The 25,689-nt window shown below is 38.2% G+C and overlaps 2 protein-coding genes across 11 annotated transcripts in view; one reads left to right on the forward strand and one right to left on the reverse strand.

The window, feature by feature from the left end:
* The window catches only part of LOC113612747 (ceruloplasmin), a 61,638-nt gene extending 51,337 nt beyond the window's left edge, over nt 1-10,301 (forward strand). Inside the window, exon 19 of one of the 2 annotated variants that reach the window (XM_027092862.1) lies at nt 10,022-10,301. In XM_027092862.1, the coding sequence (XP_026948663.1) occupies nt 10,022-10,125 (104 nt within the window). In that variant the 3' untranslated portion in view covers nt 10,126-10,301. Of the gene's footprint in view, nt 1-2,698; nt 2,946-10,021 lie in introns of those variants that run through there. The other variant, XM_027092864.1, reaches the window with a different exon arrangement.
* HPS3 (HPS3 biogenesis of lysosomal organelles complex 2 subunit 1) overlaps nt 1-25,689 on the reverse strand; it is an 85,710-nt gene that overhangs the window by 36,948 nt on the left and 23,073 nt on the right. The window contains exons 6-18 of one of the 9 annotated variants that reach the window (XM_027092865.1): nt 25,354-25,435; nt 22,638-22,792; nt 21,095-21,203; nt 18,325-18,506; nt 17,105-17,285; nt 15,941-16,174; nt 14,839-15,024; nt 14,344-14,532; nt 12,953-13,060; nt 8,597-8,803; nt 7,799-7,889; nt 4,434-4,563; nt 3,742-4,250 (exon numbers count right to left, since the gene is read on the reverse strand). In XM_027092865.1, the coding sequence (XP_026948666.1) occupies nt 4,436-4,563; nt 7,799-7,889; nt 8,597-8,803; nt 12,953-13,060; nt 14,344-14,532; nt 14,839-15,024; nt 15,941-16,174; nt 17,105-17,285; nt 18,325-18,506; nt 21,095-21,203; nt 22,638-22,792; nt 25,354-25,435 (1,852 nt within the window). In that variant the 3' untranslated portion in view covers nt 3,742-4,250; nt 4,434-4,435. Of the gene's footprint in view, nt 1-3,741; nt 4,564-7,798; nt 7,894-8,596; nt 8,804-12,952; nt 13,061-14,343; nt 14,533-14,838; nt 15,025-15,940; nt 16,175-17,104; nt 17,286-18,324; nt 18,507-21,094; nt 21,204-22,637; nt 22,793-25,353; nt 25,436-25,689 lie in introns of those variants that run through there. The other 8 variants (XM_027092866.1, XR_003429946.1, XR_003429947.1 and 5 more) reach the window with 8 other exon arrangements.

Consider the following 25,689-nt stretch of genomic DNA (forward strand, 5'->3'; position numbering starts at 1 on the left):
ATTTGCAGCAACATGGATGGACCTACAGATTATCATATTAAGTGAAGTAAGTCAGACAAAGACAAATATCTTATGATATCACTTATATGTGGAATATAAAAAAATGATACAAATGAACTTACTTACAAAACAGAAATAGACTCACAGACATAGAAAACAAACTTATGGTTACCAAAGGAAATACTGTGTGGGGGGACAGGGGCAGGAGATAAATTAGTAGTTTGGGATTAACATATACACATTACTATATATAAAATAGGTAACCAACAAGGACCTACTGTATAGCAGAGGGCACTATACTCTGTATCCTGTAATAACCTATAATGGAAAAGAATCTGAAAAAGAATATATATATATTTGAATCACTCTGCTGTACACCTGAAACTAACACAACATTGTAAATTAACTATACTTCAATTTTAAAAACTGAGGTTAAAAAAAAGTAAAATTCCTGCTTTTTGGTTGCAGGCTTTGGTGTTTCCTGAGTCTTCTGAGTTCAGAATTGCTGGAATTGGCAATGGCAAATCCAATGAGGGGAAATGATGTAGAGAAAACAACTCGTGTTTCCTCCTCACACTGGCATAAAAGAGAACATATAAATGGAAGAAAATACAGAAGTAAATATATTTCAAAACCTAAAAATCACTGAAAGATTACTTGTCAGTGCAAACGAAAAGTTTTAATTTCTGTTCCTGGGTCTTACACAAAGACCTCATAACATGAAAAACTATTTCCACTAAAACTCTTTATTACAAAGTGTGGTACTGAGAGCACCAGAACACCAAAGGCTCAGACAAATATGTAAACCACTGGGTCTAATGCCAGTAACTGCTGACAAGGTGAAGAGTCAAACATGAGAAAGAAAACCTTAAGTAGAGCTTAAAGAACATTAGCACACATGTAAACCACACAAAAGGATGGTCCTGCTCAGACTGATAATCAAAAGTGAAGGAATACCAAGGCAGGCATTCTGGAAATTCATGTGTGCAAATGCCTGACATGTAGAGGATGCTGCTACAGGCTAAGCCTACACACAAAGACCATGAAAAAATTCCTCCTGTAGGATAAGCCTGGGAGGGGATAAGGGAGATGACTGTTTCCTTGGTTAAGAAAGGGGAGACTGTTTTAAAAGCCCTACTAAAAACTGGAGAACGATTAGCAATGCGAAGGCAAAACACATGTTGGAAAAAAAGATTAAAGGGAAATTTGACTTTTACTAAGAGAAAAGGTATTGCATGGAACTGAAAGAAGCAGTAATGAACAAAAAAGATAGTTTGAACTATTCACAGAAAAATGGGGAGCCACATTTATCAGTCTGAATTATCTTTAAATGAAAGTTTGATAAAGCTTTGGCCAAGTTTACCTTAATTCTAAATCTTAGAAGAATTTCAGCCTACCATGACAGAGACAAGGGAGAAATCAAGTTATAGTGAAATCTTTCAATATTTTGCACAGGGAGACAATTTTCTCCACAAAGAAAAAAATCACTAGAAGAGAATTGTGGATATCCTGTCATGCTTAATGTAATGCCTTATTTCTACCAGAGGAAGCATAATAAAGACCTCCTCTGACAAATATAAAAGGTACTTTTTTTAGACTGACACTTCCATGACAGTTAGATAACCTCTTGGAGCTGTCTGAGGGGGAAAAGCTTACTTAGCTCTAAGGTCCTTATAGGCAGGGAGTGTATATTCTGTACTTCTAGTAGGTGCACAAATCCAATCCAATACCCTGCTTGGTAAATATCTAACCACATATTAACTCAATAAAAAGGAATTTTAAAAACTTTTTTGGACACAACGTCAGACTTATAGAAAAGTTGCTAGAGCAGTACCAAAAAAATTCCTGTGTACCCTTTACCCAGGTTCCCCAAATGTTAACATTTTGCACAGCATCATGTACTTTCTCGTCCTTTCTCCTATCTCCGTATCTCTTTATACACACACAGACTACAGAAATTGTAAATACATATACTCCTATTTCCTAAGAACAAGAATATTCTTATACATAAACAAAGTACACCTATCAAAATCAGGAAATTAAAAACAATCCAATACTACAGACCCCTTCCATATTTCACCAATTATTCTAATCATGTTCTTCAGAGAAAAAGAAAATCCAACTCATGCACTGAGTTCAGCTGACATGTCTTCTTGTCTCCTTAGTCTGGAGCAGTTCCTTGGTCTTTGTCTTTCCCAACTTTGACATTTTTAAAGAATACAGGGCAGTCACTTTGTAGAATGTGACTTCAATTTGGGTTTGTCTAATGTTTCCTTATGATCAGATTCGGATTATGCATTTTTTGGCAAGATTCTCCCAGAAGGGATATTGTGGTTTTCTCAGCATACACGTCAAGAGACACAAGATGTTGATCTGTTCCCTTACTGGTTGTGTTCATTTTGAGCATTTGGGCTTACGGTGGTGTCTGCCAGGTTTCTCCACTATAAAATGACTAATTTTCCCTTGATAATAAATAAATATCTTGCAGGGAGGAAAGTTAATTTGTCTTTAAATAAAGCAGTACTAGAGTGAGAGATGTGTTTTAAATATATAAAGAGCAAAAAAATATAAATGAATCAAGAATAAAGAAAATAACTTTTAAAAAACTAGAATATATTTAAAGCACCATGTGCCATTTTTTTTAACCATATGATATATACTATTTTTAATAATGGTCTTAAAATTTCTTTTTCTATAGAGACCAAGTCTGGATATAAGAAATAAATTGGTGATAAATGAAAAAAAAAAAAAAGAAAAAACAATGATTCATAACAATGTTATGTGAAAGTGTTGAATAGAAGGCTTACTTGGAATGGCTATAAGCATTAAAAAAAAGACTGAAAACATATACTTTTGTGCATTTATGGGGATAACTGTGTTACACTGTTTCATATGAAAAGATCAATAGACTTTTTTTTTATGACACATGACTGACTCTAATACACATATCACCACCATTAGGGCTTTACAAAACTGTATTAAAAAAAAAAATCTATGAGCAGATGTTGTCCTGGACAGTCCTCAAAGGATCACTATTAAGATTCAATGATTTCAATAATAAATAAAAAAATAAACAAACAAATAAGATCCAATGAAATGTTTCCAAACTTCGGCTTCCCATCAATCCCTCTAACATACTGCTGACATCAGTCCTCATGGACCAGTGGAATAGGGGCACAGGTGTAGAGGAAGTAAAATGAAAAATTAAACAGATAAAATAAAATATTAGTAATAAAATTTCAAAACGGTGAGGCCAATATTGAACTTCTAATCTACAGAACTGTAAGATAATTAATTTTGTGTTGTTTTAAGCCACTAAGCCTGTGATAATTCGTTACAGCAGCAATAGAAAATCAATAGGGTACCCTTTGAAGATGTCAATTATACCTAAATAAAACTGGTAAAAAATTTTTTGTTAATTTTAAATTAAAAAAATGTTTAAATAAAATAAAACAAATTTTTAAAATAAAATAAAATGTTGCCAATCTGAGTTTTGTGAACCCTCGAAATGATGATCAAAAGGAAGTTAATATGGAACTGGAGGAAGGCAGAGTTGAGAAACAATCTATAAATTAAATCCTGGCAAAGACGAACGTTGCCATCAGGAGAAAAGTTTTCAAAATATCGTTGTGGAAACATCAGGTGAGTAACATTTTTGCCCAGCCTTAACTAAAGTCAAAGCACACTATCAAGGAACTGAACTGGGACTCAAAATTATTTAATAAGAGGCTAAAAAAAAGACACAGTTCTTTATATTTCTTTATTTTCACATACACTCTGGCTAAAAGAGCAAGAGTCCACATCAACAAAAAATGGAAACAAGGCTTTGGCTGAAAAACATGCACTCAACAAATCACGTTAATAGCCAGACAAGAAGAAAGTCAGCTTTGTAAACTTCTATTTCATTTGATTCAGAGAGAAACTTAGCATGTATTTTAAAAGTAACAAGAAAATAAAGTTTGAAATCTTTTACTGTGGGAAAACATTAACATCTTTCTCAAAGAAAATAACTGTTTTTAAAAGGGACCCAGTAGAAAAATCTGGAAAAATCAAAAAGGTTAAATTGTGGACCACTTGGAATGACATTCTTTCGAGCATACTTACAAATTGTTTGTGTTCCCGGGATGAAAAAGATTGTCATGTCTCCAACAACAGTAAATTGATGTTCCTTGGAATAGAAGTCAGTCTCTACCTTTAAAAATATATGCCTTCTTTGAGGAAACTCCTATATCTTGTAGCTTTTTTACATTCTGGATAATTAAATGGACTCAGGTCATAAATTATGAAACTAATACTATCACTGAGGTAAGCAGCCTGAAAGCATTTGCAATATATGTACATGTTCAATATAAAAGTCCTTTATATATATATTTTTTATCTGGCATTCAGTTTTGAAAAATTCAGTCTCATATGTGGTATATTTCAAATGATACCTTTAAGTCAATGATTTCTTTCGACTGCAGTAAAGAAGATATGGCAAGAAAAATGCTGCAGTGCCATCTTCTGGGAGGACATTTAAGAAATCCCTTAGTTGTAGTTCCACAGCAACAACTGACAGTGTTTCTGTTTGTAGGAAAGAATATCTGAGTTAGAACTGAAATTCTGTCTTTCATCCTATTCTCTTATCACTCAACCAATTAGAAGCTAATTCAGGTGACAAAATGTTATAACTACGAGAGAGAGAGGAAAAAAACCCCAGAAAACCAGTCTTTTAAATCCAGACTGCTTTATGGTTCTAACAACTTCTTATTTATTCTTTCTAGAATCGTTTGTAGGAAAATACAATCAATTGAACACTGTTTTTAATGTTAGGACTATATTGCAGCTGATTTATAAAGACTGTTTGCTAGGACAGGAAATACTATTAATTGTTGGGTGACATTTTCCTAAATCAGTTCCTCTCTATTATAAGATTTTTATGTTATTAATAAGCACAAATATGTTTTCAAGACCATTTACTTTGTTTCTCAAACTGCAAAATAATGTGTTCTAATGAATATTTTAAATATTAAGGAATTTAGTAAACATTTTTGTAAAGGTAACTATGTTATTTTATGATTCTGTTGTTTCTCGATGCATGCATGCTGCCCTCTGCTGGGAAGAGAAGGGGGTGACATTTAAGAACAATGTTCCCAAACCTTCTTCAGTCCATTCCGTGTGTGATTCTTGCATGCCCACCACTTATTCTATATGCAGAGTAACCGGAATATAAAATCTCTGGCTCAGGTGTGCGTGCATCCATCCAAAGTCATCTGTCCAATATCCAGCAACCTAAACCATCCCTTACACAAAGGAATGACATGCTCTTGTGGCTAACAAGTTAATGAATAGGGTGACGTATGAGAAAGCTCCCTAGCTCTGGAATCGTACAGACTTGGGCAGCGATCACACGCTTCTACTTATGCTCTGGGTGACTTTAAGAAAGTCAACCTCCTGGGTCTTGGTTTCCTCATTTATAATGTAGTGGTACCATCTGCTAGCTTCCAGAGTCCTTTGTGAATCAATTTAAAATACAATGATGCACATCTGACACAAAATAGAACTTTAATAAACAATAACTGCTAACTAATTTGTAAAACCCATGAATTACCAATGTTTTCCTATCAAACGAGTTTATTTTGCCTAAACGTGGAACCTGTAAGTAGTATCCTAGATACAGAAAAGCTGAGGTGGGGGCCAGTGTAAAGTAGGTATAGAGCCAACAAAAATCTTGCCACTGCTCTATTCTCCTCTTCCTCCAACTAGTGACAGGCTAATACAGGTTACAACTCCAAGAACAAGGTCAATATCTTAAATCCACAGAGTAGTTTAAATCCTCCAGTGTGTCTAGAGAATACGTGTCAAATATTGAAAATAGTTATTTCTGGCTGGTGAAGTTTAAAATGACTTTTTAAACTTTGTAATTGACTATAGTACTAGAATTTTTATTGATAAGCACAGCTCACTGTCACAAAAACAGTCATAAGTACTGCCTTGAAACAAAGAAGTCAACCACTAACCCCAGTTTCAATGGCTCTGCATTAGTGCAACAGTTCTCAACTAGTACAGTTTTGTCCCCCAGGGGACATTTGGTGATGGCTGGAGACACTTCTGTTTTAACTGGGCAAGTGCTGTTGGTATTTAGTGTATTTAGTGAGTAGAGGCCAGGGATGCTGGTAACACCCTAAAATGCACAGGGGACACCTACACACAAATTATCTGGTCCAAGATGTCAGCAGTGACAAGGCTGAGGAATGCTGCATTAGAGAGTAAGAAATCCAAGCTCCTAAGCATATTATGTAAGTCCCTGACCTCCATCTCCAACCTCACCATCTTGCAATTTTTGCCTAACATTTTACTCTAGAGTCAGTCCTGAACCTCCCATTGGTCCCAGGCAATTAAAAAAACTGGCTTGCTTCAGGATACTCAGTAAGTAGCAGACTTGGAACTCAGTTCCAATTCTCCTAATTCCAATCCTGGTCCCTTCTTGGTATACCACAGCTGCCAACAGAGAGACTCCCCATGAAAACAGACCTGAGGTTATTCAGGTGTCTTCCCTTCAAATCAATCAATAGTTATAGAATACTCCAAATGGAGAAGCACGTTGCTGGCAAGGAAAGTGCATCATGAAAAATGAATAAAACACTATACCAGCTCTGGAGGTATTACAATAAAGGTAAATCCCACACAGCATTTAGTTCCCATAAGCCACACACATACACACATGCACATGTGTGTGAATACACACATATTAAAGACACAGAAAAATGGAACATTTGGAGGAAAGATTATGGGGTAGTTATGAGTTTGCGGGTGTGGATCAGAAAAGGATGAAGAAAGAGTCGTTTGACTAAGATAATGATGTTACTGGGGTGTGAAGATGTGGGCTATCTGTACTGGAAAGTGATCGACCAACAAGAATAATCAGTTCAAATTTATGTGATAAATTTGGTGCAGATGGGGCTGGGCAATCAAACACCTGAAGCTTCCACCTTCTGACAACCAAAAAATCACTCAGAGAGGTGGGTAGGACAAATAGTACAAAGGCCCCTCCCTGTCTTCCCAATCAAAAACATACAACTTAATGGGAATTTCCAGAAAAACACCATCCAATGGCCACTTGGCTTTGCCTAACACTTTGAAAGTCAATTCCCTCAGCTGGAAAATACAATTCCAACACTGTCAACTCCTAATATTTTGTGCACACTGGTATCAATATAACCATACTTTTGTCATCAGGCCAACCATTAACTGGTGATATTAACACACAAGAGTAGTGAAACTGATAACCATATAGCTATCAAGATTTATAAATGACTATGAATTATATAAAAATTCAAACAATAACTACCTACACTGTAAAATACTGCATAATTTAGACACACTACACTTCTAAATCTTTGAGAAATTTATCATTCCTCAGTACTTGCTTACAATTATGATTAATAATGAAAATAATTTTAATTTCCTACATGAAGTAAATTAAGCACCCAGACCATTAATATAAAACGGACTTTAACGGCTATTCCAATTTTTAAAATACTGAGGCTGTGAGTTTCTCTGACTGCGATACTTTGTTAAGTGTCTGGAAAGATTAACTTAAAAGCATCAGCTCTAGAGCTAAAAGAGATAAATGAATATCAAATGTGGTGGCGGGAGCACATGAATGTTAAAAATAAGCTCTCCAGTTGATTCTGCGAAGACCCTCTTCCCCACACTTGAGAATCACGTGAAAAACGAGAGACAGCAAGGCTTCAGCCAGTTATGGAAATGAGTACCCTCAACTCAATTTATAATCAAGCAAAAAAGATTATTTTACCTTTTAGTGATGATAAGTAAAGTTGATATTTCTCTCCACCACATTTTATTCTCTGACAAAGTTCAGGCAGCAGTTTTTTCCACCACAAAGTCTATCTTAGGGAAAAATGAATACTTTTTAAGTTTGATGCATTTTACACTCAGATTTCCAACAAGAAGAAAAAGATTGTGCAGGGAAGCCCAGGGCAAAAATATACATCATCTTGGTTAAGGAACAGACTTTGTTAGAACAGTCTTCTGCTTAAGCTAGAGCATAAAAGTCAGATCTGTAACTTGAAAATCTAATAATATATACACTGTACATATGTACACCGCTGTTTTCAAGAAGAAACATAGATGTGTCTTGTTTCCATCTCTTAGGTAGCAAGAAAGTTCTAAAGTCAAAAACTCTTCTAATTTCTAAAGACCAGAGAGTCCACAAAGAATTTTCCCATCATTTATTATGTTTTCCAAATCTTCAGGTAATAGCCTACTTCATTGCCAAACAAGAGACCTTTAGTGAAGATAACATACAAGCACCATAAATTTTAACCGCCTCTAATGGTACTCAAAACATGTAACATATGGCTGCTGAGCCTGCGCGTCCAGAGCCTGTGCTCCGTGACGGGAGAGGCCACCACAGTGAGAGGCCCGCGTACCGCAAAAAAAAAAAAAAAACATGTAACATATATGCTCTTTTAAGCCACACAGCCCTGTGAGGTTGGACTGGCATAATCTGTCCCCATGTTGCAGATAAGGCAACAAGATTAACATTTGATTATCACTGATAAAGCCTAAAACCATAATCTGAAAAGCATACCCGATTCTCTTCTTTCAGTTCATGATTAGCATATGGGATGACTGCCTCCGGGCATCTCTCTAACAGCCTGTCTATGCACCGTTCATACTCTTCCAAACGCGTACGACACAGAACATGGACGCTGAGGCCAGCAACAGTGTCTTCTGAGAGTGGCTCCAGGAATGGAATAATGGAAGCTATGTCAAATGAAGGACCACATATGAGAGACTATGAACAGAAAAGTGAAATGTTATGGAATGAGGCGCCCAGAACACTAAAGCACAACATACAGAATACAGTTTTTAAAAAGAATAAATCTCACTCACCAAAAAAAAAACAGAATGTAATTTTAGAGCACACGCATATATTTACTTAGTAAGTCTAATTAGACCAAAGTATTAAATAATCTTGAAACCACTTCTAGTTTAAAGAAAAAAGATCTGTTTAATACAAAGCTATGATTTTTTAAAATAACAGGGTTGTGTTTGCTCTGAATAGACTGTAAGTTTAAACTAATGCGAATGCTTTAAGATTCTATCCTTAGGATAGAATCAACATGGTGGTCAAGATTTATGTCCAATGATGTTCACCTCAAGAATATTTATAATACTGAAAAACCAGAAGAAATCTAAGCATTAAATAAGAAGGGATGAGTAAATAAATTATGATATATTCAAATGATGGTATACTTTATAGCTATCAAAATTGTTTTCAAAGGACAAAATGCTCATGATAAAATTAGTAAACAATCTCAATACAGGGCTTCCCTGGTGGCGCAGTGGTTGAGAGTCCGCCTGCCGATGCAGGGGACATGGGTTCGTGCCCCAGTCCGGGAGGATCCCACATGCCACGGAGCGGCTGGGCCTGTGAGCCATGGCCGCAGAGCCTGCGAGTCCGGAGCCTGTGCTCTGCAGCAGGAGAGGCCACAGCAGTGAGAGGGCCATGTACCGCAAAAAGAAAAAAAAAAAAAAAATCTCAATACAAAATTATATTCAGAGCATGGTCAGTTGTATAAAATCTACATAGGTACATGCACATCTAGAAATGCCTTTGGAAGAGCATCGAAATTTGAAACAGAGACCAATTCACTGGAATGGGAGGACAAAGCCAACTTTCTTTTTCACACTTCCCTGTATTTTCCAAGGTTTCTAATAATAAGCATGCACTACACGAAGAACCAAAAATAAAATTTCACATTTAAGAAAACTACAGCAATCGTTAAGAACCTAATAATTTGTATCAATACCGTTTGCTACAACCTGAATGACACAGAGCAGCTATTATTTCAGTAGTCAGAACTTGACAATATTTTACTTTTAAACATTTAAACTATAAATACTACTTTTGATTCCGCCACCAAAATAATCTCTGCTTTCCCTTTCTTCTGGATAAAAAATGAAATGCTCATATCCTGATTTTCTTCTTCTTGTATCCTTTTTACTGCAGCGTCTTCTCAGACTCACAGGAGGACATGGAACATGAACTATCCATTTACAGTCAGCATCGTGATTTTATTCCAAATATCTACCAAGCAATGGCTAGGAGAGTAAGGTTGGTCCCTTTCCTTCCTGCAAGTTTAATATTCACCTTCATCTGAAAAATTTCCTGACAATAAGATAGCAAATATGAAATAAGGTGGTTAAAGTGAAATGAGTCAAAGCTTGGTACAAAATTGGTTACCCATGAACTTTTAAGTAGTTATATCCATATCATCAAGAAGTTTAAAAATAAGAAACACCAGGGAATTTCTTGGCGGTCCAGTGGTTAGGACTCCGCACTTTCACTGCTGAGGGCGCGGGTTCAATCTGTGGTCGGGGGACTAAGATACCAGAGCCACACAGGGCGACCAAAACAAACAAAAACCCTCAAAATAAGAAGCACCAGACAACACATATATCACTGGATAAAAAACGGCCCACAGGTTACTACTACTCTTTAAAATACTCTTAGTGTTGTGTGCTTCTTAGCAGTGTGTTCCTTTCTTTTTTTTTTTTTTCAATGTTGGAAATGGACTCTCCACCCCCAACACAGGCACTATTTATTCCCTTTTCTGATCTACATCCCTCATGCTCAGCTGGCTCTGCGGGGCTGGAACCCACAGAATTCTCTACACAGTCACACCTGTGGCTCTAAAAGGGGTGGATGGCAAGAAGGCGGGGGGAGGGGACCAGGACAATTCTGGTAAAAGGCAGGGCACTTACTAGTTACTGTGTCATTCTGAATAGTGGCTTTTTGACACATAGATGATTTATAGATTGTTTTTAATTCTTGCACAAATATACTATTACGGTGATTAAGAACAAGGGACAAAGATTTATCTCAAATCTGTGTGGTGGTGGTGAGCTGGTGGGTAGAGGGAAGACATACAATTTTGAAAAAGCTCTCCAAGTGATTCTGAACCGACCCCCCATTCCTCTAGGTAAGAGCAGGTGAGATCTTTTTGTTTCTTGATGGTTAGTTTTTTCTTAATGACTAAGACTAATTGACCCCAGATAATTTAGAAAGAGTTATAATTAGGAAAAGGATTTAGAAAAGTTTAGACTGACTCAACTTTCTATCCTTTAATGGCAAGGATTCCCAGAAAGAAGATACCCTTATTATTTATTTTTTATAAATTTATTTATTTTATTATTATTTATTTTTGGCTGCCTTGGGTCTTCGTTGCTGCACACGGGCTTTCTCTAGTTGCGGCGAGAGGGGGCTACTCTTTGTTGCAGTGCGTGGGCTTCTCATTGCGGTGGCTTCTCTTGTTGCGGAGCACGGGCTCTAGGCACGTGGGCTTCAGTAGTTGTGGCGCATGGGCTTAGTTGCTCTGTGGCATGTGGGGTGTTCCCGGACCCAGGATCGAACCTGTGTCCCCTGCATTGGCAGGCAGATTCTTAACCACTGTGACACCAGGGAAGTCCCAAGATACCCTTTTTAAATACCTTAAAATGGATTCTAAAGATCACTGAATTATACTTTTTCAAGCAGAGATTATAAATATGCTTTGAAGATTTATCAGGGGATATTTTAAAGCACTTATTACAATTAGCATTTTAAATATGTAATTAGTACATAAATTATAGGAGGGCAAGGTCTTGCCTGCCTCGTCCAATGCTGTACATCAATCACATTTACAGTACATGATTGAGGAATATTTGTGGAATGAACAAATCTGAGACTAAGTGCTCGGCAGCCTCTGTAGCATAAGGGTACTAGAGATAAGAACCAACAAGAACCGCCTTTGGCAATTTAAAAAAAAATGTAAGTAACTCTATTCCTGGTGACATCACAGGCTGTCTAGAGGCTAAGACTAAGCAATATGGTCTCTTGAGCTTCGCATCCTGACACCCCATCCCCAATTTGACATTTTGGTTTCTATAAGCAATAACCACACTTCCACTAAGTTCCCAGAGTAAATCAGGGGTTGCACACTCAAAAGCTTAACAAGGTCAAACCAGACGATGAAAACCAGATGATGAAAACACACGAAGGCGGCTGAGTATAAGGAAAATGGATGCCAGACACTGAATCTGGACCAGGGAGACATGGAGGTGGAACTGTGGCAGACAGGACAGCACGAGCACTGCCCAAGGAGGGGAGCCAGTAGATGGCTCCGACCTTCAGGTCTCAGGCAGTGAGGGCCCAGGGTTACTGCTGAATGCAAGTTCTGCTGAGTTTCTCAAAGAGAAACTTGAAACTCAAAATTCTGAATTTGAAATCTCAATTTTCATATGTTGGCAGCTACACTGGGAAGACCAAACACAACAGATGTGAGGATTATACTCAGTCCTTAGGCCACTGATTACATTAAACAAAATCACATCCACATTGAGCCCAGCCCAATCCACCAAGTCAAATGTGGACTTTATTTCTCATTCTCAGTCAAAAACATTCACATTCAGAATTCTTGCAGGATGGTCTACATTCTCTTGATCATGCTTCTTACTTTTAAAAAAATCCTTTCAGGAGCCAGAGAAGCTAGCTACTTTGACCTATCTCCTATAAGACAGATAGTAGTGCTCGGTTTGGGCTAGAGGCCTAAACTGTGTGAGTGAACACTAAAATAAAAGTGAATCTTGTCAATGAAAACACCGCGAAACACTTGCCATACTTTCATTTCACAACGTGTTTTCAGGCACGTCCTGAGAATGAGGCAAGAGTCACAGGACTTGGAAGCTCACTCACCGACTGGCAACAAGACCAGACTTCCCGTCAGCAGTTTCAGGCAGAGGCAGGAATTCCCTCCACAGCTCTTGAGTATGCCTAACTATAGATTCTGTCCCCAGAATGATACACTCTAAATTAACTGGACACCCAGGGTCTTACCAAATTTAAGTCCTATACTATATGGTAATATGCATATTCATGAGAAAAGGAGGCATTTTTATTTACCTGTAATTTTGAAAGGTCTTCCATATAATTTTTATCAGCCAAGGATTCAGAGGATATTAAGACATTAACCCACGGACTGATTAAGCCATAATGACTACAGGTGTTTATCTAAAATGTAAAAGAAATTTATCATAAACAAAAATACAACAAAACAAGACTTTCTTCATCCATCCCACAAACAACAAGCAATCCCTAACATTCTGCCGTGTCCCAAAATTTGGTATACATTTTCCTGGTAATGGGAAGAAAGTCTTAGAATGCATTCCCCTGGAAAAGGTTTTAGTTTTGCTGCTTCTCACTGAATAAATCCTCACTAAATATTTCCTAATATTTTAACTTTCAAAAAACTGCAAAGAGGCACTTTCTCACAAAAAGGGCAATACTTCCTTTAAGCTAATTACACTCAAAAGAAGTTAACAGTAATACTGAAAATAATTTTTATTTCTACTACTTTCCTTGGGAGGCAAAATCTCTTCCATAAGTTCTTAAGACAATTCCCATAAAGACTCCCTTATTCAAGCAAACCCACATTAGCCACTCTGTCACTGTGAGGGACAAAGGGGCTGCCAGGGGTCGGGGGGAACAGGAAAGATAAGAGTAGAGTTGTTAGGGCTGCTGCAGACTGCGGAACAGCTCTTGTCTGTGCAGCTGACAGGAAATGGAAGTCTGGTAAGGAAGTCTCTCTCCCACAAGCCTTCTGCAGTTCCTCTCCCAGCAGGGAGGTCTGCAGATGTCTCTTCTCTCATGTTCCACTTCATGACTGTCGCCTAAGGGAGCACAGATGGATTTGGGGAAAAGCCCTTTCTCCCACACTTTGGCTACTGAAGTACCACTGTAGGTGAGTAATATAGGAACAGTAGAAGGCACTCTTTAGGATACAAAAGTGTTTAAAATGTGGGCAACTTCACTCACAGACAAGTTTTAAATGTATTTTTAACTCTTGCTTTAAAAAGATATCCGGTAGGGCTTCCCTGGTGGCGCAGTGGTTGAGAGTCTGCCTGCCGATGCAGGGGACACGGGTTCGTGCCCTGGTCCGGGAAGATCCCACATGCCGCGGAGCGGCTGGGCCCGTGAGCCACGGCCGCTGAGCCTGCGCATCCGGAGCCTGTGCTCCACAACGGGAGAGGCCACAACAGTGAGAGGCCCACATATTGCAAAAAAAAAATAAATAAATAAATAAAAGATATCCGGTAATATGAATTACGACTGATTTTATGCTGTTAAAAATAAGAAGGGTCAACAAAAATTAATATAAAAAGAAATAAAAATTTAACAAAAACATAAAACACACACAAAAAACCCCAAAAACAAACAAACAAAAAAATAAGGGTCATTATCATAATGTGTAATGTACATAAAGTTTAATTCACTGTACTATTCCATTATCTTACCAGATCCTCTGATGTTCTCAATGGTGTGGTGTCAGGTGGCTGCCTCTTAGATAATCTCCAGATGTACTGTGATGTGAGCTTGAAAAAGAGTTCCTGAAGTACCACATCTGGGAGACACGCTACCAGCTGAGCTTCCCAAAAGTCTACTAAGAGCTGAGGAATCGTATCTTCATCTTTACCACAGAGCACCTTGAGAACAGTGAAACAAGCCCCCATAGCTCAGATAAATATAGTACTGATCAAGTTACAGCTGGTCTGAATAGCACTCCATCATGTGGGCCATGTATTCAATAATTTAGACATTTTAACAGACTCCAGGTTGCATGAACAGAATTTTTCTAGATACATTTTTTAATCTGTACTTTTATAAGTGGTTATGTGTAAGTCTCATTTTTCAATAAACAAATGAAAAATCACTTCTCTTATTCTGCTCCCCGTCCCCCCCACCAACTTCATCAGGCCATCCAGAACAATTGCATTTTCAAAGTGACAAACCTTAAAGAAGGAATCTGCTTCTTCAATTCCAATTTTGTTGTTCTTCTGTAAGCCAAGGACTGAAGCCACAAGCAATCCAGGCTGAGTCTCCTTCAAGTGAACTGCAAATTCAGTTGGAACAATCTGTCCTTTCCTCTGTTGAATCAATAGCCGAGGTTCCAGAATGAAGCCACATACCAACTTCATCTTCAGATAAAAAAAAATTTAGGAACAGAATAAACACTGCATTCATCTTGGAAATACACACTAGTGAATTCAAGAATCAATGATAAGCCATTAATAATTTATTGTAATCTTCATTTTTTCTTTACAAAGACAAGTTCTAAGGACATCATTGGTAACTGTCTTTGTAGAAGTTATTACTTAATTAAGCATCAAGATGTCCTATTTTGTAGACAGCTTTAAATTGAGGTCTATATAGGATTTTTCAAAATTATGAAAAGAAAATTCATCTTTCTAGAATTCTACTCTTCAAAGTAGAGGACATCTTAGTGCTAACCTGAGACATAATAAGTGCTCAATTAATGTCACTTCTTAATTTCTTTCTCTACTGATTAACTTTTTTGGCTTATGTCCCTAAATGGCCTCTTTTCCAACAGGAAGCTACCTTTTCTTTGATACACCATTCAAATGCCTAATCTCCCACACAGTCATTTGTGATCTTCCCAAATGCAGGCTATTTCTGCAACTACTGCACTCCTAAGACTCAAGGTTAATAACCTACTTGCTGTACTTGAATATACATCACTGTTCTGTTTTCAGGGACAAACCACACCACCCCCTCGTGCCAGGTCAGACTGTCAGCTCAGGGCAGAGCCTGTATACTCTTCACTGCCAAGCACTGTGTTCTGAACATACCTGACACTAAGTTGAAAAGTCTTTGGATACCCATTGCTGCCATTTATCTTTCATTTTTCTTTTTCATTGGACAAATCCAAAGCCCAAGCACTCCCACTTTGGGCCACTTTCTTTTTAATACTAAGTCTATCTTCCTTTACAACTAAGAAAAAATGAGCTACACAGAAGCCAGAAAAAAACTAAACACCTCAGGACCACTGAGTCCTATTTTAGCTTGCTGTTAATTCCAGGCAGGGCACCGTACCTCTGAATGGCTTTTCATTTCATTTCTGTGCATGTCAAGATCTCTCATTTTCAAAGCCATTGCTGCCTTGGTCAATGTCACTAAGACTGATGAAAATCCAGAAGTATCCAGCTTCCTTAAATAGCTTATGGCAGTTAAAGGATCAATATTCTTCATAGAAGGACTACAGAGAATATGGGGCAGTTGCTTCGGCTCAGCGACATAAAACATCTGAACCACTTTTGCTGCCAATTCCTTTGGTGAGCGTAAACAAGAAATAAAAGGTCAGTCAGCTGATAGAAAGCAACAAAATCAGCAAAAAAAAAAAAAAAGATAAAAAGCCAAGATACAAACATTCCAATTAAGATAAAATTACAGTACTATGCTTCGATTTAAAAAGAGAGTTTGATGGTGATAGCGTGGGAGAGCTGAGATGACCTAAAGTGATCTCTTTGCTGAGTTATAATGAAGAAAAAGCAGGGAAAGTGTATACCAAGTTGTGGCCAGCATTTCTAATTTTAACAAGAGCTCAGAAGAAGAAAACAAATATTGGATTAAATTATACTCAAAAGTCCATTATAGAAAATTACTGTTTAATACAAAATTTACTTATATTTAATGTACAAAATATACTTAATATTTATAAGAGAAAATTTCATTTCTCTTAAAACCTTAAAACACTTGGTATCACAATACCCAACTTTGCATACTGGCATTCAACTCTTTAAAAATACATGAGGAGCTAAAAATGATCCTTGATAATGTCTGAAGGTTGCTGGGCCAGGATTTCACAAGGGAAACTTTGGACACCTGGAGAGTGGGGCAACTAGGGTTGTGAAAAGGGCTGCAGATGAGAAGAAGGCAGGCAAAGCCCAGGTTCTATGTCATTCTTCTAAAGACATGCCACTGTCAAATTGGGCAGGTCATTCAACCACAGTGGACCACACCCCCCTGTCTGTGTAATGAGAAAGTATGAGAAGATGATTATAAGTTCTCTTCCAAGCTGTAATTCTGAGTATTATTAATGAAGAAAAGGGCACACTAATTACCTTTTTTAGGAAAAAAAGACTATAATACCAATGAAAAATACTTGGAACTTGATTTCTCAACAGAATTACATAAAATAAATTGCTAAAATGAAAAATTAAAAATATTAGATATAACTAAATAGAAAACTGTATTCACTTCACTTAATTCTTCATCCAGGTTTTCATAAAGTGAATGATTAATGTAAAAGATTAATCCCCTCTCGTATTTCTGCGTTCCATCCTCTAATGCCCAGTCCACTCGGGCCAAAACTTCAGCCATAGACAAACCAGACATCTTATAGTATGGCAAGGCGAGGTGGGAATACTGGGTGTCAAGCCTAAAGGGAAGGAAGTAAAAAAAAAAAAAAAAACAAAAAAAAACTTCAGATTTGTCATGTTTAAGTTTGGATGTCTAACACATTTAATAATAAAACAGACATGATTTCCGGAAGACATAAATCTCAAAATACTTTTCTAAGGCCATTAGGAGTTGGAACAAACTCCTGAGTTTTGTTCTGCAAAGTCATTCTAATTAATGTAGCTTCTTTTTGCTTGCTCATAAGAAAAACAAAAACAATTCATTAAGTGAATTTTAATATTCATAATGTGGCTCTAAAATAATGGTGTTTATAAGTAGGAAAAGTCTTTTATCAATTTATAATGATTCCCATGGGTCAAGTAAGCCTTGGAAACAATTATATATGAAAAATATTATAAAGATCATTCTCATCTGGACAATGGCTACAGGATTTGTTCATTTTGTGAAAATTATTGTGACTTGTACACTTATTACTTGTGTACTCTTCTACATGTATAACTCCATTAAAATTTTTTTTTAAGTTTCCTCAAAAAGCTTAAATATTGAGTAATGGTTACCATTAAATCTATTAACATAAAAAAAAAGATCATTCTCAAAAAGAGAAATCACTATTGATCCTAGTGTCCTTTTCTGACATCATAAAAGCACTGACTACTAAGATTAAAATCACAGAGTGTCCAACTTGTATCTCTCCCTTAAAGCTCATAGTAATATGGTTGTCTCAGGGATGTTCACTGGTCATGCCCCACCCCCGCCCAAAGGTCTGAAAAGAAACTTCAAAGTCCTAAGTTAACTGATGGGAGACTCATGAACTGCTCATCCAATAAACTGTAAGTCCTTGAAGGCAGGCAACAGGTCGTGCTCATCTCTCTAAGCTTAGCCCAGTACCTGACCCACAGGATGTGCTAAACAAATGCTGTGGCATAAATGAATAACTAAACCACCTCCCCTCATGCGTCCTCCCATTTGTCAGGTAACTGCCAGAGGTGGAAAAGTTAGTAAGCACACCTGAAGCTCAGGATGGCTTCTCTGACAAGTTTCCAAGTAGCATCACCAACCTGCTGTAGCAGTCTCCAAGGTGCCCACAGCTTTCTTTAAATGCTTCTAAAAGCTCGGCTTTTTCTCCAGGTTCCAGCTGACTGGCATCCATCAGGGCAGCTCTCACTAACAGGTGAGCCTCGCTGAGAAGGTGGATGCAGCTCTGCGTTTTTGCAGTCTTGTAGGTGTTACTGTAGTCCACCTAACACAAAAAAGGCAAGCAGCTAATGTTGCTTTAGACATCTCCCCAAAGTTTCCCAGTTCTTAAGAATATCTACCCAGTTGGTTACTAAAGTCAATATCTGAACACATTAAATCCTAAAAAATAAAAAGTGGTTATTTGTCATTCTGATAAGGCCTAGCTAAAGTGGTTTTCTTTTCCCCCACGATCTATGAGCCAGTTTAACACACACATGATTGTAACTATTCTCTTGTTAAACAGTGCTAATCATTAGAGAAGGTACAATTAATACTGTAATGCTAATAATACTGTTAACTTAGCAATAATTTGATCACAATTTGATAAGGCTAATGAACATATCTGAAAACCTTAACTTTATTTTTAAGTTCTATGATTTAAATCTTTCTCAAATTCAGATTGAGTATGCTTCCTTTATCTTAGTTTCATTCTGTGAATTTAGGTTCTGCTAGATCTATTTCTGTAACTTACAGTGGGCTTATAAAAATTATCACTAGCTAGGACTTCCCTGGTGGTGCAGTAGTTAAGAATCTGCCTGCCAAGGCAGAGGACGTGGGTTCAATCCCTGGTCTGGGAAGATCCCAAGTGCCTTGGAGCAACTAAGCCCGTGGGCCACAGCTACTGAGCCTGTGCTCTACAGCCTGCGAGCAACAACTACTGAGCCCATGTGCCGCAACTACTGAAGCCTGCGCACTCTAGGGCCCGTGTGCTGCAACTACTGAGCCCGCGTACCGCAATTACAGAAGCCCAAGCGCCTAGAGCTCGTGCTCCATGACAAGAGAAGCCACTGCAATGAGAAGTCTGTGCACCACAATGAAGAATAGCCCCTGCTCACTGCAACTAGAGAAGGCCCGCGCACAGCAATGAAGACCCAACGCGGCTAAAAATAAATAAAATTAAAAAAAAGATTATCACTAGCTAATCTGAGTCAATCAGTATTTTTAGACTCCAGTAGGCAAATCACCTAGATGACGTCTAAGACTTTCAATTAAGCAAGACTGAAAACACAGAACAAAGCTGATAAAATTATCAGCATTAAAATGCCAGGGCCAAATCAGGCAAAACCTTCACCCGATGACCAAAATTAACATTACTAGTGAAGGGCAAATGAATATTCTGCACCTCCCAGTGTGATACTCTGAGAAAGATACGTCACCTACACAATGTTCTGGCCAAGAAGAAGAATATACAACCTGAATCTAATCATGAGAAATGATATGAAATGAGAAATGAAATGAAATGAAAAATTTTTAAAAGGTGGCAGGGGGAGAAATATTTTTCAAAACTGTTATAAAACGAAGAGTGGAATCTAAAAATACAACAAGCTAGTGAATAAAACAAAAAAGACACAGACTCACAGATACAGAGAACAAACTAGTGGTTACCAGTGAAGATAAGAGAGGGAGATTAAGAGGTACAAATTACTACGTATAAAATAAATAAGCTACAAGGATATATTGTACAACACAGGGAATATAGCCAATATTTTATAATAACTACAAATGGATTATAACCTTTCAAAACTGTGAATCACTATGTTTATACCTGTAACTTATAATATTGTACGTCAACTATACTTCAACAAAAAAAAAACAAAAAAAATTTTTTTAAATAAAACAAAGAAAGGCTGTGAACATATTCTGGATTAAAGGAGCTAAAGAGACGTGACAGTTAAATACATTGCTTGATGGATCCTGGACCTGGGGCAGGAGGTGCTGGGGGCTTCTACTAGGCCATTATTGAGTCAATTGACAAAACTGGAATATGAACCATAGACTAAAGTATTGTGTCATTGTTAAATTTTCTGAAGCATGTGTGTGTGTCCTGTGGTTATATAAGCAAATATCTCAATTCTTAGGAAACATGCACTGAAATATTTAGGAGCCTTAGGCTATGACGTATGCAATATACCTTCCAATGGATCAGGAGAAAATAGACATGCGTGCTTGCGCATTTGTACAAGAGTGCAAAAAAGAAGAAAAGAGAGGGAGAAACAAAGGGAGTATAATGTTGGCTATGGGCAAATCTGTGTGGGGAATACACAGGTTTTACTTGTACTATTCTTATTCTTGCAACTTTTCTGTAGGTTTGAAATTATTTCAAAATAAAGAGTTGATAAAAATTGTCAGGGATGAGTAGGCAGTTGTCACTCTTAGAAGAGGAAGAAGGATGCCTATGGGACAATGCTACAAGTGCTGCAGTGCCCTGGGACTATCTGCTAATATTTCAAAGAAGTGTGAGACAGGGACATATGATCTAAGATTTCTTTCGGCTCCATTTCATGGTTCTCTTTGCTAGGGTTCAAAATAAAGGTCAAAGGCTACTTATGTTTAGACTGGCTAATCAATTCTCATAGGAGAGTGGGTATGAACAAGGGAATCTTATTTTAGTGAAGGGAATTTCTCCTGGCTCCTCAAATATCAGGAGCTGTGAAAACAAGAAGGTGAAGATAATACACTGTACTGTCAGACAGAGCCTGGAAGCTGGCTGGCTGTGGCATTCTGCATGTACGATAATTAGAATCAATTTCTAGTCGTCAATTATACTCTAAAAATTTCTACCAGTAAGAATTAGAAGTCTGAAAGGAATACCATTTCTTTGTACAGTTGCACTGGTGAGATCGTATTCACAATATACAAATTCCACCCAGCCTCAGCTACAGGAGGTGTTTTGAGATTAACACTGGTACCTTTTCTAGAACTAAAAGCAAAACAAAGGACAAGAATTATAAGACATATTATTAATAAACGGGAATTTTAAATGGTAAATATTAGATACCTAAAATATTGTAATTATGATATCATTTTCATTTAGTATTTTGTTGATTAACTACACAGTCGATTTTTAGAGAACATTAGTGCACAATGCTACGTAGGCCAAACAGCACTTAACATACTGCACTCTCGCGGACTGATAAACCAAGCACTTGCAATTCATTCCACAAGTATTGTTAAATAGGCAATAAGTTCACAGAACAGGCAAGAGTCCTCAAAAGGAAGAAAGGCTTGGATATGGCCTTCTTGAGGCCAAGGGCTGCTGGGAAAATGCAAAAGACAGAACTGAACATCTGCTGGAGGCACTACCTTATCTCTTGCTTTCACTACATGATGCATTTTCTGTAGTATGCAATCTTTTAAAAATGCAGACCCTAGACCAAATGCATTTTCAAATAAATCAGAATTTTTTGAAAAATCATTTAAAAATATATACTACTTTTAAGATGTCAAATGTGTGAGATTACAAGCTATTTTTCCGCTCGCCAGAAAGCTTTTAGGATCAGTCAGTCTCAGACCACTTTGTGCACACTCTAAGTGAGCAGTTACCCAAGGGAACCTGGTTATTCCTGCCGGTGGAACAAAGCACAGGCACAAATAATTCAGAAAAGCTTAAACTTATGTTGAAAATGGAAAACAATGTTAGACTTGAAATACAATCTGTGTTCCTCTCCTGCAAACAGATTTCTTTCCTACTTAATTTTCCATAGAGGACTGTTCAAATTAGATTGCATTCCCTACCACTAAGTTCACAGTATAGAAAACATCCAATAGAAGCATTAACCTCTCTGGAATTAAGCATTCTATTCGAAACAATGTGAAAGCAAAAAACCGAAGTGTCAACCTGAGATTAGAATAATAATGCACTTTTACTCTGAAGTAGATTAACACATAATCTATACATCATGAATGTGCTTTAAGGTAAGAAATGCATTGTTAATTTCTTTTCCATTGAAATACCAGAAAATAATCTTTGGATAAAAATGTAGCCACTTAAAGGCCAAAGAAGAAAAATAATAAAGAGCCTTGTCACTTGGATCAGCATAAGAGGCTCTGTCTTACTTGTTAATTACACAAAAAAGGCATGCCCTTTAACTTCTTATCTAAAACACCACAGATATTTACTGAACTAATTTTATACTTCACCTTCTTCTAAAAGTTCAAGGTCAATTATAAAGGATATTATAGAGATCATCAGAAACTTCTTTTCTTACTCTGGAATAAGAACACCTAGAAAAGCTATCTGATCATTCAAAGCTTTCATTTAAAAAAATATCAACAAAGATGTATGCAAAATATAGCAGTAACAATTCATTGCAGAAACTTTCGCAGGAATGTCTGGGGGTGAGGGGATGCTTACAGAAGCCTCTTGGGTGACTCTCTTCTCTCAGGAATTGTTTCAGGGTCTGCCTTGGTCAGAAGTATAATGTGGTTTTTAAAGTGACAGATGGCTTTCAAGCCTATGAAAAGCTGTATTCTTAAAGCACAGACATCCATACTGACAGGTGGGCAAGCCTAATAAGGAAAAAAAATCGGAAATTTAGCTAAGGAATAAAGTGCATGAATTTTAATCTTCAAAAATCAATGTATTTGATACAATGTCTCCTTCCGCCTCACTCTCCTCCCAAATAATTCAAATTCCTATTCTTATCAGAGTAAGAGGTTATCCTATCTAAACTCTTTAACCAACTATCTCATGCATGTGTCTGCCAAAGGGCTACTTAGTATCTGTTGACTTTGATTTAAGGAATGCAGAGAGTGGGTTACACCTGAGGCCCCTCAAAGCTGCGGGAACTCTCTGCCTTACAGAGACCCTCCAGGAGCCCAGCCCTGGGCTGATTACCTGCCACCCAGGAAATTCCCCACTAACAGTGGGCTGGCTCAGGGTACGTTCAAGTGGCCTCTTTAGACAAAACGAGACACTATAAAAGGACATTGTACTTCAGGTAGAGTACATAAAATGGTTTCTTAGTGGTTGCGTGTGTACGAAAGAAACACTCTCATGTTCCGATGGCTTCTGTTAGCTCTGTAGATGTGAACACTGCCTGCAACAGCCAACAGGCTGGGGTGTGTCAGGCAAACTGGAGGAAATCCTGGACCAGGAGCCAGCCTCCTGTCCTTATAAGGGACCATTCACTCAAGTAGAATGGATACGGAATATAATGGAAGAGCTCTTTCTGCGACTCACAAAATGATGCTGCCAGGCCTCCCCCTCTCCTCCATTAATGCTGTTTTGATTCTGAGGTCATCTTCATTGTCCCTTTTGTACAAAGCACATGGGGGAAAACCTCCATCTATTTTGACATTCCTAAGAATAGTTAAGTTGGCCTTGGCGATGCTGAGCCAGCATCTCAGAGGAAAGGGAAATGAAGATCGCGTGTACTTTGGTCCCGACTCTGAGGTTGTGAAACCTTTCTCAGACACCGCAGCTCCCAAAGCCTGAGTCAGCAAGGGAGCAAAACGATGGTGTGCTCATTCAGGGGCATCTAGGATTTCAGAATGGTGGAATCGCAGGGAAGGGGGAGCCGGGAGGTGTGATCACCGTCCTTCCCTCTGCCAGTGGCTTCGGGAGGACTGGCCTCAGGGGCAGCGTTCCCCACCAGCTGCCCATCTCTCCTCTTTTCTACCTTCCTTTCTTCTGTGTTCCTTCCCTCTGGTTTTATGAGACTCTGAGAAGGCCTAGAACTGAGATTTATTTCCAAATGCAGATTGATCCTACCTCAATCTGTTATGTACCCCTCACTCCACCATCACTACCTACACAAGTCTATGTCTCTCTGAGGCTTAAAGCAAAAAACAAGGGGCTTCCCTGGTGGCACAGTGGTTGAGAGTCCACCTGCCGATGCAGGGGACACGGGTTCGTGCCCCGGTCTGGGAGGATCCCACATGCCGCGGAGCGGCTGGGCCCGTGAGCCATGGCCGCTGAGCCTGCGCGTCTGGAGCCTGTGCTCCGCAACGGGAAAGGCCACAACAGTGAGAGGCCCGCGTACGGCAAAAAAAAAAAAAAAAAATCTCCTGAAAAGGCTATGTGTATATCTTAAACACAGACAGAAAGGCATGGGAAAGCTATGATTCTTATTTCCCAAGAGGCTGAGGGTAGGCAGTAAGCCTGGTCAGCAGCAGAAAGTGATAGGCAGCCCGTAACAAAAAAGAACTCAGACACAATTTCCAGAAAACGCCAGTGCATTTCACAATTTGGGTGACAGTGATAATGGAAGAGTGCCTCGGACACATTAAGTACTACACACCATCATCACTGAACATTCATTTTTCCAGAAAAAGGCGTTCCAGGTGCCAGATGGACATTAACATGTGAAATAGAGGCCATCATAACTTGGGGGTTCCCTACAGCACGGATATGCACAACAAACACCCATTCAAATAGCTTATGCTCCGGGGGTAAAACTGCACATGAGGAGTATGATCAGCGTATTTCTGAGAACAGAAAATTCAAGGTCAGAAAACAGAGAATTTCATCATAACACTGCCTCTGTGTATTTGGCGGTCAAGAGCTTTTCAGAGACTAAGCGTATTACTACTCACTAAAAACGAGGTTATTGATCTAGAATGTCCATTTACACTAGATCAAAACTACAGAACTACAGGAAAGTTGTTGAAGGCTTTGTAAAACGATTAAAGAATTAAAGGCATATCTGATAACAGTATAAATAAATCATCCGAATGCACTGTATTCACTTTTGTGCTCTTGAATATACTGATTTCTGTACTGTTTTGTTCACAGCTCTATACAATGGCCACCAATACTTCTATTAAATGAATAAAATTGTAGTACACCATAGCTGTGAAGTGCTCTCTCTGAAGTTACACTATATATATATTCTTTACCAAATTTTTAAAACTATGCATTCTATCTAAATTCTGAGTAAAATGCTTTCAAAGTAATCTTAAAAATTACCATCTACACCACGAATCACAAAATGCTTATCATTTTACATTCCAACATTCTAATTGAAAAAAACAAGACTTTAATGTTTGCCAGGCTTAGACACGAAGAGCAAATTTGCAAGCACTCATACTGTGATCTTTAGGTTGCACCGTCATAAGCCAGCTCTAACCTTCAGGGTGGTGTCCACATACGGGTCCTCCTCCCGAGCGGCCGCCGCACTGCACCGCACTGTGTAACACTGCAGGTTGTTACTGAGGAAGAGGAGAGATGCCACTGAACAAACTGGAGGCCAGGAACCAATGTGCCCACCGTTGGGAGGATTTCACAGGAGCACAGAGCAATGGCAGGGGTCGGGGAAGACCCAAGTATGTGTCAATGCTGACAAGTTAGGCTACTTCTTAACAAGGAGAGTACCTCAGAAACCCTATGGAGTGCTTTTTAAATACATGACTGGTCCCCACTCACTCCTACCCAAATCATAATCTCTAGGGGCTGAATTAAGACA

Source organism: Aethalodelphis obliquidens, unplaced genomic scaffold (genome assembly GCF_003676395.1).
Source record: "Aethalodelphis obliquidens isolate GAN/ISIS:26980383/991018 unplaced genomic scaffold, ASM367639v1 scaffold81, whole genome shotgun sequence".
Taxonomy (NCBI): domain Eukaryota; kingdom Metazoa; phylum Chordata; class Mammalia; order Artiodactyla; family Delphinidae; genus Aethalodelphis; species Aethalodelphis obliquidens.